Source organism: Schistocerca gregaria, chromosome 1 (genome assembly GCF_023897955.1).
Source record: "Schistocerca gregaria isolate iqSchGreg1 chromosome 1, iqSchGreg1.2, whole genome shotgun sequence".
Lineage (NCBI taxonomy): Eukaryota > Metazoa > Arthropoda > Insecta > Orthoptera > Acrididae > Schistocerca > Schistocerca gregaria.
In genome coordinates, this window is record NC_064920.1 from 455,865,502 (window position 1) to 455,880,187 (window position 14,686).

The 14,686-nt window shown below is 40.2% G+C and overlaps 1 protein-coding gene across 2 annotated transcripts in view; it reads right to left on the minus strand.

Annotated features, from left to right (window-relative positions):
• The window catches only part of LOC126352307 (ubiquitin carboxyl-terminal hydrolase 34), a 538,206-nt gene that overhangs the window by 123,759 nt on the left and 399,761 nt on the right, over positions 1 to 14,686 (minus strand). For both annotated transcript variants that reach the window (XR_007565188.1, XM_050002677.1), the window contains exon 49: positions 9,919 to 10,122. Coding sequence is in view for 1 of the 2 variants with exons in the window: in XM_050002677.1 (XP_049858634.1) it covers positions 9,919 to 10,122 (204 nt within the window). In the remaining variant the exon portion in view is untranslated. The remainder of the gene's footprint in view (positions 1 to 9,918; positions 10,123 to 14,686) is intronic.

Sequence of the window (14,686 nt, forward strand, 5' to 3'; positions counted from 1 at the left end):
ACTGCTACTGATACAATTATTACTGCCACTTTTTTTACCTTCCAGTTCACAAGCTTGCATATTTTTCATCAGTGTTTCATAGGTTAGCATAATGATGCTGCTAACAAGAAAATAAATGTTACAGTACAGACAGGACAAGCCAATGGATATTCAGAAAAGGTCATATGAGATGGGTAGAAAAATTCTTAAAAAAGTACATCATCAGTCATTTTCTTCGAAGGTTTAACTGCAAATATTTCCATGTCATACTTCAGCCCTTCTTGCATTAGAATTGTGCACACCTTCAGGAAAGTAATGGTTCAGCTGGTTTTTGTCCACAAAAGAATCTTGGACTTGTTTTGTGGCTCAGTCTTGACAAAACTGATAAATTTAAAAACTTGGGCGTTCACAGAATCACGTGTGGCACTTTCAATGGCATCTATGTGGGCCAGAGAGAGATTCTGTGACAAGATTTATGGAGTACACTTTTTTTTAATTTACTTTTTTAAAATTGTCCCCCGTTAATGATGGTTTGATATCTTCCATGCTGAACCTATGGGTAGGGGCCTCTACATTCTACATCTACATAGATACTCTGCAACCCACCGTATGGTGTGTGGAAGAGGGCACCCTGTGCCACTACTTGTCTTTTACCCTCCTGTTCCACTCGCAAATACAGCAAAGGAAAATTGACTGTCTGTATGTCTCCATAAGAGCCCTGATTTATCATATCTTGTCTTTGTGGTCATTACGCCCAACATATGTTACAGAGCAGTAGAATTGTTCAGCAGGCAGCTTCAAATGCCAGTTCTCTAAATTTTCTCAATAGTGGTTCAAAAAAGTAAGTTTCCAAAAAAAAATGTAAGTTTCCAAAACATCTCCATAACACTTACATGTTATTCGAACCTGCCAATGGCAAATATAGCAGCCTGTCTCTGAATTGCTTCAATGTCTTCCTACGGATCCGAAGCACTCGAGCAGTGCTCAAGAATAGATCCACCAATGTCCTATATGTGGTCTCCCTTACAGGTGAATCCCACTTTCCTAAAATTCTCCCAGTAAACTGAAGTCGTCATTTGCCTTCCCTACCACAGTCCTCACATGCTTGTTCCACTTCTGCAACATTACGCCCAGGTATTTAAATGACTTGACTGTCTCAAGCAGGACACTAGCAATACTGTATTCGAACATTACATGTTTGATCTTCCTACTTATCTGCATTCACTTATGTTTTTCCACATTTAGGGCTAGCAGCCATATATCTCACCAACTGGAAATTTTGTCTACGTCATCTTGTATCTTCCTACAGTCATTCAACTTCGACACCTTAATATACACCACGACAGCATCACAAAACAACCACAGATTGCTGCCCACCCTGCTGCCCAAATCATTTATGTATATAGAAGGAAAAAACAGCAGTCCTATCATACATCCTTGGGGCACCCCTGATGACACCCTGTCTCTGATGAACACCTGCTGTAGAGGACAACATACTGGGTTCTATTTGGTGCCACTCGTATATATGTGAACTTATTTCATATGCTCGTACCTTCATTAACAGCCTGCAATGGGGCACCGTGTCAAATGCTTTCCGGAAATCTAGAAATATAGAATCTGCATTTTGCCCTTCATCCACAGTCCTCAGTATATCACTTGAGAAAAGGGCAAGTTGAGCTTCGTATGAGCGATGCTTTCTAAAACCGTTCTGATTCGTGTAAGGGGCCAATGCCATAGAGTAATCTTTGTAAAATTGAACTGGAATTCCACCTGGAACTGGTGATTTATTTTCTCTCATATCTTTCAGTTGCTTCACTACACCAGGTACACTTATTACTGTGTCGTCCATACGGGAGTCTGTCCGATGGTCAAAAGATGATAGGTTTGTACGATTCTCCTGTGTAAACAATTTCTTGAATGTGAAATTTAATACTTTGGCTTTTGTTTTGCTATCATCAACTGCCACGCCAGATAAGTCACCAAGGGCCTGAATGGAGCATCACACCTGCTTAGCGATTTTACACAAGACTAGAATTTTCTCGGGGCTTCTGCCGGATCTTTTGCTAAGGTGTGACACTGGTAGTTGTTGTATGCTTTGCACATAGATCTTTTCACAGACATATGAATCTCTACTAACCTTCTCTTGTCGTTTATGCATTCCCTTTTGAACTGAGAGTGCAACGCCTTCTGCTTCCTCATTATCTGCCGAATTTTGTTATTAAATCATTGTGAGTCTTTTCCAGACTTTATTCACTTACTAGGCACCTAACTCTCCAGATAACAATTTACAATCTGCTTAAACTTTGGCCATAATTCTTCTAAATCCATTTTACTGGAACTAAGTGACATCAGTTCACTGTCTGAGTGAGATGTTAATAACTGCTTATGAGCTGTATCTAGCAGGAACACTATCCTACCTTTCATAGTTGCTATAATGACATCATGATCACTAATTCCCGTTTCTATACTGACATTGTAGAGAAGGCCTGGTCTATTTTCAGGTACAGGGTCTAAGATACTTCCATTACGTGTGGGCTGCCGAGCTAGCTGCTCAAAACAATTTCCAGAAAACATTTTCAAATGTATTTCACATGACAGTGTCTGTAATTCCCCTCAGCAATGTATCCATATACATCTCTGTCTATATTCGGCAGGTTAAAGTCACCTTAAACTAGTATTGCACTGTTGGTATTTGCACGCTACTGACTGCAGACCCTCTTTGAATGACTCTAGAACTGTCACAACAGAATAGGGTGGCCAGTAAAAACATCCAACAGTTAACTTACATTTCACCTACACCTGTTATATGCGACCAGATGACTTCACTTTCACACTCAACTTCAACCTCGGGAGAGACAACATTTTTGTCAAATGCACTCCCTCTCCTATGGCTCTAATCTGTCTTTCCGATATACATCCCACGAATTGCTAAATATCTCAGAGCTTTCCACTTCGAGCTTTTGCCAGCTCTCGGTCCCAAGAATAATTTGAGTGTGAGAACTTTACTGGTGGGTAGTAAATTCGGGACCTTTATTATGAATACTTTGACAGTTTACTGATAAAATTGTGACAGTCGAAGTGTCTTTATTCTGAACTTCCCTTGCTGTGAGTCAACTGGTGAGAGTTCATCAGAGCAGCTCAAACTACCGCCTAGCCTAAAAGCCCTCATGTGCACTCCAAAAGTGTTCTGCTATCCAAGAAGCCGCTTCCTTTGCACCCCTGACCTATCAAGGGGAGCCCTATAAATTCTCATTCAATAATGCAGGTCTAAAAATCAACAGCCAAGACCATCACAGAGTCAATGAAGCCTTTTGTTGAGATACTCCACTCAGCTCCAAACCAAAGAACCCTGATCAACTCTGGGAATGATGCTGCAAATTGAGAGATCTGGTTGCACTCTGTGTGCGAGTGCAGCTGTCTTCACCACCTCCACCAGTTGCTGTACAAACTGAGGATCACCTCAGAAACCCATGCGACAGGCGTCGTTGGTGCCAATGTGAGCCAAAACATGCAGATGACTGCACCCTGCATGCTGGATGCCACAGGCATCTCGGATGAGTTTCACACACAAGGAAGAGCAAAGGGCCTATAGCGCTACCTCGGGTAAAGCCGGAAATCACTTCTGTTTTACTCGATGACTTTCCATCAGTTACTACGAACTGTGACCTCTCTGTCAGGAAATCACGAACCCAGTCACATAACTGAGACAATATTCTATAAGCATCCAATTTCACTACAAGCCGTTTGTGTGGTTAGTGTCAAAAGCCTTTTGGAAATATATAAACATGGAATCAATTTGAAATCCCTTGTGAATAGCACTCAACACTTTGTGTGTGTAAAGAGCTAGCGGTGTTTCACAAGAATGATGTTTTCTAAGCCTGTGTTGATTATGTGCAAACAGACTGTTCTCTTCCAAAATCCTGCTGCATATCGATGTTAATGATACGGGCCTGTAATTTAGTGGATCACTCCTACTATCTTCATTCTGTCAATGCTATGGATAGTGAGTTCTGCCTTCATCTTGGAAGGAATACTGGCACTCTTTACCACTTCAGATAGCCGCTAGATAGACAGACAGAAAGTCTTCTGATCGAAGTGCCACACATAATTAATAACTACATAAGTCAAAATAATTCTTGGACAAAGCATTTACTTCTATTGCAGACATGTATTTCTGCCAACATGTTGAGGGTAGGTCAAAGTCACCCCCAACTTTAAGTGTATGAGTGGAGTACCTACTGGAGATGATATTCAAGTTTTCTTTGAATCTTTCAGCAATTATATCATCTGTGTAGCATATTGATAAAAGGAACCAATTATACATTTATTCTGGTTGTCAAGTATAACCTCTACACATACTAACTCATAGGAAATACAAGGTAAACTACTTCTAACAAACAAACCACTAAAAATTCTATTTAATCCATCCTTTCAAAAACTGCCACATTCTTCTCAAAAATTTCAGCTGAACTTATCTCTGGCTAATCCAGCTTTCAGTATCTATAACAATTTGAGCTACAGTACTTTTCTATTAACTATTGGAACTCTGGTTCTTTCCAAAACAAGCTACGACAATTCATAGTTATAAAACTTATGGCTCACATCTACCCATGTCCTGTGTTTCACCTGTACCCTTTGAGACTGAGGACCCGAGGCCCCCTAACCTAAAAAGTCACCCAGTCCATTCTACACAGTCCCCATTACCTGTGTAGCTATCACCTTCATGTAATGGAAACCTGACCTATTAAACAGTACCCGATACATCACCACCCTCAGGGGCAAGTTAAGGAACCTGCAGCCTACAGTGTCAAAACCGCCAGAAACCAGAGAGATTCTCTTCTGATCCAAAGCAACACACATCATTAGTAGGGAACGTAAGCCATAAACTACAGTTGGCGGCTCCCTGTGCTCTAGTTGGCATAAAGAAGGATCCATATTACATTTGGGTTGACTCCCCCTGCTATGCACACAGAGTACACAATGGACTTGTTGGCAGCCACATCTCTAAGCAGCCCCATGTTGATCACACTGAAGCTCCCAACTACAAGTAATCCTACCCTCTGTGAATTCCTGATCTTGCAGGTTGAGAGGACAGGAAAGGTGACTCCTCCTGACAATAACCTGGGTTAAAGTACAGTTTTTTCCATGTTAAGTGACAATATACTTGACCTCGAAACTAAAACTTATCAACTCATTGAATGGTAAAGATTTTATACATCAACATAGAAATTTTGAGCACTTTAAGAAATGAAATTCAGCAGGGGAAAAAAAAGCATTTTAGGAAAGATCTTTAATGTGCGGCAACACGTTTACTGCATATTTTTGTATTATGAAAGTATACATACAATTTCCACCAAATACAGCATGGTAGCTTCCAAAAAGCATTAAAATCAACATTGTGCTGTACGATGTACTTTTGTTAGCCAATCATAGCTCATGTCACGTGATGTAGGCTGTCAATAACAACATCAGTGTTAAGCAGTGCCAACGCACAAATAGGTAAAGCTAATGGTTTAAATTAATGTACATACAGTACAGCTACAAGAAAAACTAATCTTGAAGCTTGTATGATTATCAGTCTTGTTTAAGTACCTATTCACTGTTCAACACCTAAACTGTACAGTGAGTTGTTAGCTTTACCACTCACCTGTATTGTGAATTGCTACCTTTATTCCTTTCAAAATTTGCTATCCACCCATGATATCTTCTGTAATCATGAGTAGTTACAGATGTGTAAAGTTTCCACAGAAACGGCCCTGTAATATCTGAGCAAGATTAACACAACTGTGATGTGGCAAATGTCAAAGAGAGACATTCCATATTAGCAAGTAGCAAAGTCTGACGTTGAGCTTTCTGGCCAAAAGTCAGTTTACTAAAGCTCATCCAGAGCATATGATTGTGGAAGACTGGTGGTATCGACCAACCCCCAGATCAGGGACCGTGGGTTTGCCATGCCTTGATGAGGTTCTTTGAGTGCCTGCTATTTGGCACAGTCCAGAAGGCAAGTAGAACTTATCAGAGGGTCTGGATGAGGCAAGCATTATTCTCCTACAAGTACTGAAATCTGTGGAGGATGAAATTTATTAAAGGCTGTAAAACAGGAGATATACCATCAAAGTTTCAAGAAAATTATGAAAAACTAAATTATGACCAATACAATGACTATTGGCTAGGATAACATGAAGAATAGAAAGAAGACCTTCCGAAGTATTATATGAAGATAATTTTGGTATCAGAAAATGGAGAAGTATGAGAGAAACAATTCTAATCTTGAATTCAGTACCAGAAGGAAAGGAAAAAGGGAGGATGGAAGGAAGTTGAAGCCCTATTGTTTTCAATCACAAGGCAATAAAAATGGAATGCAGGTGATCTTTGAGGCTGCCATGAGCCCTATACTTGTGTACTTCCTGTGGGAGGGTCAATTTGACTGGTGCCTTTCGCGGTGGTGCGTGTGATCAAATTGCTTGCAACTTTTCTCACAGGAGTACTGTTACTACATGATAAAACACACTTTCATATGACTATGCATGCTAAGGATGTGTTATGAGGCTTAAAATCTGAGATGTTTAAACACATTGCCTGGGCATTACACTATTAATTTGCACTTGTTTGAATCTTTGAGAGACCATTTGTGAGGTCTGATATTAGCGGACGATGACAGGGCACCTGCCAGCTTATCGACAGATGGATACCGACTGTTCAAAAGCTTATAACAAATGTCAATAAATAAGGCAACAAAAACATCACGCAATGTATGCTCAATGAAAGTTGTTATACAAATGCTTTGTTGTTTAATACCTTACCCACATATTACTATATTTCTTTTAACAATAATAATGCTGCCTAGAAAGAATGAGGACACCCTATCAACATTCCTCCAGAACATTAATAACTACTCACCCATTCACTTCATCTGGTCCTCTTCAGCTCAACAAACCACCTTCCTCGATGTTGAGCTCAACCCAAGACTAAATCTGTACCTCTATCCTCACCAAATCTAGCAACCACCAACAATACAGCTGCTACCTATTCCACATCAGGAAGTCCCTCCCATACAGGGTAGCCAACGGTGATCCTTTCATCTATGGTGATGAGCAGTCCCTCTCCAAATTTGCCAAGGGTCTCACTGAGGCCTTCACACACAAAAATTAATTCCCCCACCTTTTCCAGAAACAGGTCTTCCATGCCTTGTCTCCATAGTAACCTACAATTCAACTCTGTAGCCTGTCTGGCTGCAAAAGAGCATTACCCCCACCCTTGTGACTCAATACCACCCAGGACTGAAACAACTGAACCACGTTCTCTGCTTAAATTTTGACTACCTCCCATTGTGTCCTGAAAGGAGAAATACCTTCCACACCCCTTTCATTGTGGTATTCCACTGCCCACCCAATCTAAGCAATATCCTTGTGTACCCCTAAGCCATCCAAACTCCTAACCTCCTACCCCTTGGCTCATATCCCAACAATATACTTAGATACAAGATCTGCTGCATACATCTTCCCACTACCTCCTTCTGCAATCCTGTCACAGATGTCTTATCCCCCATTAAAGGGAGAGCCACCAATGAAAGCACTGAACAAGGTGGCGCAGTGGTTAGCACACTGGCCTTGCATTCGGGAGCACGACGGTTCAATCCCGCGTTCGGCCATCCTGATTTAGGTTTTCCGTGATTTCCCTAAATCACTCCAGGCAAATGCCAGGATGGTTCCTTTGAAAGGGCAAGGCCGACTGCCTTCCCTATCCTTCCCTAATCCCATGAGACCGATGACCTCGCTATTTGGTCTCTTCCCTCAAATAACCCAACCAATGAAAGCAGCCATCTGATCTACCACTTAGCTGCAATCACTGTGCTGCATTCGTTGTGGACCTAACATAACAAATTGTCTGTCTGAATGGATGTCTACTGGCAAACATGAGCATGCCATCTAAGACAATGTGCTGCACTTTAATGATCATATCATAGCTTGTGCCATGTACATTCTTCCCACTAACACTGGATTTTCTGAACTGTGCAATTGTGAACTCCGCCTGCAACTTATCCTTCATTCCCATGACCTCCCCGAACTCAACCTTCGCTAGTCTCTATCCTCTACCATCAGATCCTCTTCCCTGCTTCCACTGCAGCCCTACATACAACTACCAATGCGCCTGCACAATGATGCTGCTTCCCTAATTTCCTCTCAGTGCAGCCCTCTAACACTGCACCTAGCAGCCCACTATCCTGTTCCTGCCACTACCAAAAGCAGCATTAGCATCTTTCCCCACCTTTAAGCTGCTAGCCCTATATCTCTCCTATACACCCACTAACTGTCCCAGCAATGGTTGCCACACCTCTCAGAAGCAAACATCAAGACATCAAGGTGTGTGTGTGTGTGTGTGTGTGTGTGTGTGTGTGTGTGTGTGTGTGTGTGTGTGTGTGTGTGTGTGTGTGTATATAAGGACACAGCCTGATAGCTGATAATATCCAGTAATAACCACCACCACCACCCACCAATGTGCTTGTCTGTTACTCAATGTCTCCTATGTGGTGAGAAGCAATCTATCATTTTCATTATAAAGTCAATCATACCTAAATTCAATGACAGTAAGCAAACTAATGCTTGTGAAAACATGAATTCTAGGACAGCAATGGTACCTAATATTATGAATGTTCTGCTGAAATATGACACGAATGAATTCAGAGTTATCTGAACGAAGGGTGACACGATGAGATCTAAAACTTCACTGATGTAGCAGTTTATATCCTACATTGTCCTTAGTAGGTTACAGTGATGTTGACATGTTGTGCCTAATGATACTCCAAGCAACCTGCTTGACATTTTTCCACTATTTCATTCTACAATGCAAGCTCCTTGGACCAACAACTGAGGTAACCATCGCTGCAGAATTTGTTGCAGCATGATCCGTCCAGTGACGCAGTTCAAATGGCCATTTCAATATGAAACATTTCTGGGCAAGGGTGACCAGTGGAATGGCAAGCCTGGAAACAGTACAACCCATAAAGTGTGATGTCAATGTAGTTAATTTTCGAAAGACTGCCCCTTGCAAACTCATTAACGTGATGTTATGGCACACTTTCACATTGGCAAGGAATACTAGTAGCATTCGCTTTCAATTTTTCACTTCAAATGAAGGTTCCTCACCGTACGAGCTTGAAATAGCACAGCCATTTTTGGTCACAGAAAAGATAGACTGTACTATGTTGTATTCCCTATCCCTGCACTTTTAATCAGCTTTCTGATATAATACTCTAATAGCCTTCAAGCCTGGATTCAATAGATCATTCTTTCCAAGTGATGTAATTTTCAAAAATATTTGTGTCATTATCATCTTTCTGCAATTAGTACTATTTGAGAGCATATGTTCCAAACATGTGTCAATATTTTATGATGTAATTTCAGCTATTTATTTGTTTTATTTACACGTCAAGTTCTGTAGGACCAAATTAGAAGCAAATCTCCAGGGTCAGGGAACATGTTAGTACATGAAATTACAACATAAAAGTATGTAGTATGACTGCCTGTCTATCTTTTGTCTCCATATCTTCCTCCCACTCCCACTTCAATAGAGTAACAGCCAACAATATTACATAATTTATGAGTTATTCTGGTATTTTTATACAGCAACAATAACCACTTGGCAAATATCACAATCAATGTAAGAGGAAGGTAAGTTCACAACTTTAATGTCTTGTCAGTTTTTAAGCCAGTCAAGGATGGAGAAAGTAGTAGCTCACAGTGAATTACAGAAACCACAGTCAATGTAGAGGACTAATAGTTTTTCAGTTTGACAGGACCCAATTACAGTACAGTGAATAACATGACTATGTCTAGAATGTCAACAAAATTTTCTCATTAAAACTTAACAATATAGTATAATAAAAATAAGTACTGATGGACATACATAAAACATGAAACAATAAAGAAGAATTCTAACCTGTGCATGGTAAATGTCGACCCATAGCTTTGGGAAGAATGTTAAATGCAGAGGAACACCTTCAAAGCCCACCATGGCACTCAAGTTTACAAGTGCTTCTGACATGCATTCATTGTTTATAGCCAATCGACACATGACATCGATGAATTCGTGATATGGAGAATAAAAGTCATGAAGTGCATGATCATATTCCTCGTCCACTCCCTAGAACAAAAATATAACAATTTAAAACAGAATACTGTAGGTCACTGAACACTACAGCTACTTGAGAAATGTACCTTTTGTGAGATTTAGAAGTTTTAAACAACAATGTCAGAGCCTATAATTGTCAAAAAATAATTTTATGTACTTACATAGAGATGTGTCTGAACTACCACAATAAGCAAGATCACCTAATCGTAAAATGCTGCATTTGTATGCAATAGGTGTTCTAATGTTAACAAAATATAAAAGCTAAGGAGGCCAAGTTGCTGAAGAAAAGATACTGTGTAACACACAGTTATGACCAACAGATTTACAAGTAATATTTCACAAAATAGAAATTGATGTGTTGTTGTATGTTCTTCCCTGAGGTGCATTTATTAAGTTCTTCAATGAAGTGATTACAACACAATGGAATGAAACAGCTTGTGGCAAAGATCTGGATAATGTGATCACTGTGGTTATTGATATTTTACTACTGAAGTGTGGATGTACCAGAAATGACATGTTGCTCTAGTCAAGAGTGCATTTGTTACATTGAGCTGTGTTTTAATCACTTCACTGAAATCCATATTTTCACTTTGATGACAAATAAGGGAAGAATATGCTGTTGGGGGGTGGGAAAAATCAATACCGTGAAAGAGTTGAGCGACATAAAGAAAAGTTGACGGCGTGTTTCTACATCTGAAAGATGATGACCATTCACTAGTAATAATTACGAAGATGCAGATCAGGTTTGCTTTAAATACATGCTGCAATGGTTGTGAGCATTGGTTACCTTTGACACTGGACATGGTGAGATGACGTTAGTCAAGAATTCCTTTAAGGCGACACAGACACCATTTTCAACACACCACTGAGTATGAACGACGTCATGTAAAAGGGCTAAGAGAAGATGGATATTGCTTCTATGATACTGCTTAAAGACTTGGTAGGAATGTAGCCTCTGTACATGATTGCTGGCAAGTCATGAGAATGTACAGCTGCAGGAAGACCAGGCTCCAGACGACCATGTGACACTACCAAGAGCAAAGATCATTGCATTCGGCAAATAGCTCCAACACATTTTATCGCATCTGCTGCAGCAATCTGAGCAGCAACTGGCACCACACTGAACCAACGAACTGTTACAAATCAGTTACTTCAAGGACAGATCCAAGCCAGTCACCCTGTAGTGTACTTTGGAAGGCAGGGGGGAGGTCTGTTGTATTTTCTGGTGAAAGCTACATATTCATTGGTGCTCATGGTGGCCATGTGTTGGTTAGGATCAGGCCAGATGATCCAGTCTGTATGCTACACATACTGGGTCTATACCTGGAGTTATGGTCTGAGGTGTGATTTCGTATAACAGCAGGAGCACTCTCGTGGTTATCCCATGCACCCTGACTGCAAATCTGTACATCCATCTGATGAATCAACCTTTTGTGCCGCCAGGGCATTCCAGGGGGTGTTTTCTAGAAGGACAAGGCTCACACACATACCACATCTGTAACCCAACATGCTCTACAGAGTGTTGGCTTCTTGCCTTGGCCTACTTGGTCACAAGACAATTCCAGCATCATCCACAAACAGCATTAACTGTCCCTGTATTGACCGACCAAGTGCAACAGGCATAAAACTCCAGCCAACAAACTGACATCTGTCACCTATACAACACAATACATGCATGTTTGCATGCTTATAAACAACATTTTGATGGTTACACCAATCATTAAGTTATCTGCATTTCACATTTGCAACAGTTTATCTTATCCTTACATTAACCTGTGATCTTGAATCACTGAAATATGTTACCCAGTCAAATTTATTCCTGAAATTTAATTAGTCTACATGAATTATTTTTTTGGTGGTGTTTTTTTTGTTTGTTTGTTCGTGTATAAAAAAAAACACAGCTACTTCTGCACAGTAGTTTTACAAAAATTGTGCAAGTAATGGAACATTTTTCCAAACTTAAACGCCTTCAAAATAGAGTCCACCAGATATATTACATCTGTCCAAACCTTTTTCCATTGGCAAAAATAGTTTTCAATCTCACCTGAAGTTATTTTGTTTAGGACCTACAACAATTTTTTTTTTCACTCCTTCTATGACTTGAGATGTTTCCCCTTTTATGTTTCTTTTCATTTTTGGGAATAAAAAAGTCACAGGGGGCCATGTCCAGTGAGCAGAGTAGGTGAGAAACTTCTGTCATTTAGTTTTTGGCCAAAAACTGCCCAACACTCAAAGCCGTGTGTGCAGAGGTGTCATCTTGGTGAAAAATCCAATTTCCTGATTGTCATACTGTTCCTCTTGCTGCTTCACATAACTGTTTTAGCACCTAACTTTGTAATTCTGGTTACCTGTAGAGTTCTGGGAAACAAATTTACATTGGAAGACCCGCTTGATGGGGGTAGGGGGAAAAAAAACCCAACACTGCCTCGACATGGGATCTCACATGCCTTGCTTTCTTTGGACTTAGAGATGAAGCTATTTTCCAGTAGCTGGAGTGTCGCTTTGTTTCTGGGTCATATCCGGAACACAAGAATTCGGCACCCACTATGACAATGACTTCTGCATCACAATCTGGATAAATTTCTGGATCTGCTTTCAATTTCTAGCACACACGAAAATAATTGGCTTTCTGGACAGAGAGTACACACAGGATAGATTTTGCTGCAACACATTTCATCTACAATCAAAATTCGTTGGCATGACCTCCACAACATTCCAGTTGTTTCCACCAATTCATTGACTGTTCTATAATGATCAAACGTGATCAGAAGACGGATTTTTTTCAGTTTCTCTCTCTCTCTCTCTCTCTCTCTCTCTCTCTCTCTCTTTGCCCATTCTGGAAGTCAAAGGACATCCCACTCACGATTTGTCTTCAACTGACACTGGACCATAAAAAACACTTGTAAACCAATTTCTCGCTCAAAGCTTCTTCTCCATAATCTGCTCACAGTATTGAGAGTTTCTGTTGCTGATTTCCCTAACAGGAAACATAACCAGATGTTAGCACATTGGTATTTAATGTGTCTTAGAAAAATCACCAAACACATGAAACAGCATTTACAAAAACAATCCCATTGACCACAATAATGCTTCCACACCAATGCTGGTAGGACAACTGATACAAATTTGTGTCTACTGGAGGCACATAGAGGGAGAATTAGGTTAGCAAAAAATTTTCATTGCTCATGCGTCTCCCTGGTAAACTGCTTAAAGAAAATGTTTCGCTTTTCACCAATCCATTTCTGCTACACAGGAAAATCCAGTATGGAATGGAACAATATGATGAAAAGGATAGTTGCTACTCACCATATAACGAAGATGCTGAGTCATAGAAAGGCACAACAAAAAAGGCTGTCACAAAGTTAGCTTTTGGCCAACAAGGTCTTAGTCAGAACTACCAAAACACACACACACACACACACACACACACACACACACACAGTCTCTGGCAGCTGGACCCAGATTGGGGATGTTCAGTATCCTGGTCCTCTGCCTGCTCTACACTAAATTTCAAAAGAGAGATAAATACCTGAAAAACCACAAGGGCCAGTTGGACTCTCTCAAACAGTTCCAGCTTCCATGAACTTAAAACGTAGGAACTTGCTATCCAATATATCCTCTCATTCTCCCATACACTTTCCTATCTGCATTTGAGTTGTTACAATTATTATTTTATTTTACTTGTTTTTCTGTTATGTAATTTTTTTCTTCCATATGCAACTCACTCAATTCTCTCTCTAATATTCTTTGTACTTCTTTGTATTACTTTTTCCACTTGCGTTTTTCCCTTCTTCTTGTTCTATATCTGGCCTAATTTCTCGCTCTTTCCCCCCTTTCATCTCTAAGCTTGTTATCACATTACCTTTTACTTATTATTCTCTATGGAACCTTCTCCTTTATCTCAGACTTTTTCCTTATTAAGGGGATCACTCTTAGCCTGGGTTCTGATTGATCTGCCCCCCCCCCCCCCCCCACTCCCAGCCACCACCTAATAAACCTCCCTAAAACCTGAAGTTTAAAGTTGCTTCCCCCTTTGTTGGCTATAGTGGCAGCAGTGGTTCTTGAAGGTAAAGAAGGAAGGTTTTTTAGTACTTAATGTACTGTTAAAGACAAGTTTATTAGGGACAGACTGCTTGCTGAGGTGGAAAATCTAAATCTAGATGTCTGGACAATCATTTGAGCCACCATCCTGAAGGTAAGTAAGAGAGGTATGTGAAGAAATGTGGATGATTTACCTTGCTAATAAGTGGGCAGGCCAGTGTGATATAATATAATACTTTTGACATCTGAAACATTTCACAGGATTTGGAATACACAACTAAAATGGCAGTGTGAAAGAATGTCAGGGTGAGAGTGTGCAAAGAATTAAGTGGTTGCTTAAGTCAAGTTATTGCTGAATAAGAGTTGTACATTTAAATCTGTTTCTGATTGGTCCTTTAATGCAGAAAATGTGATGACATCTGTGTAATTGTCTTAATGCAAACATATTACCTGTTATAATGAAGCTAATTTGGCAAGCATCTGTGGGCTTTTATGCTTTCCATCCTTATTTTCCTTACATGGCATCACATTGTTA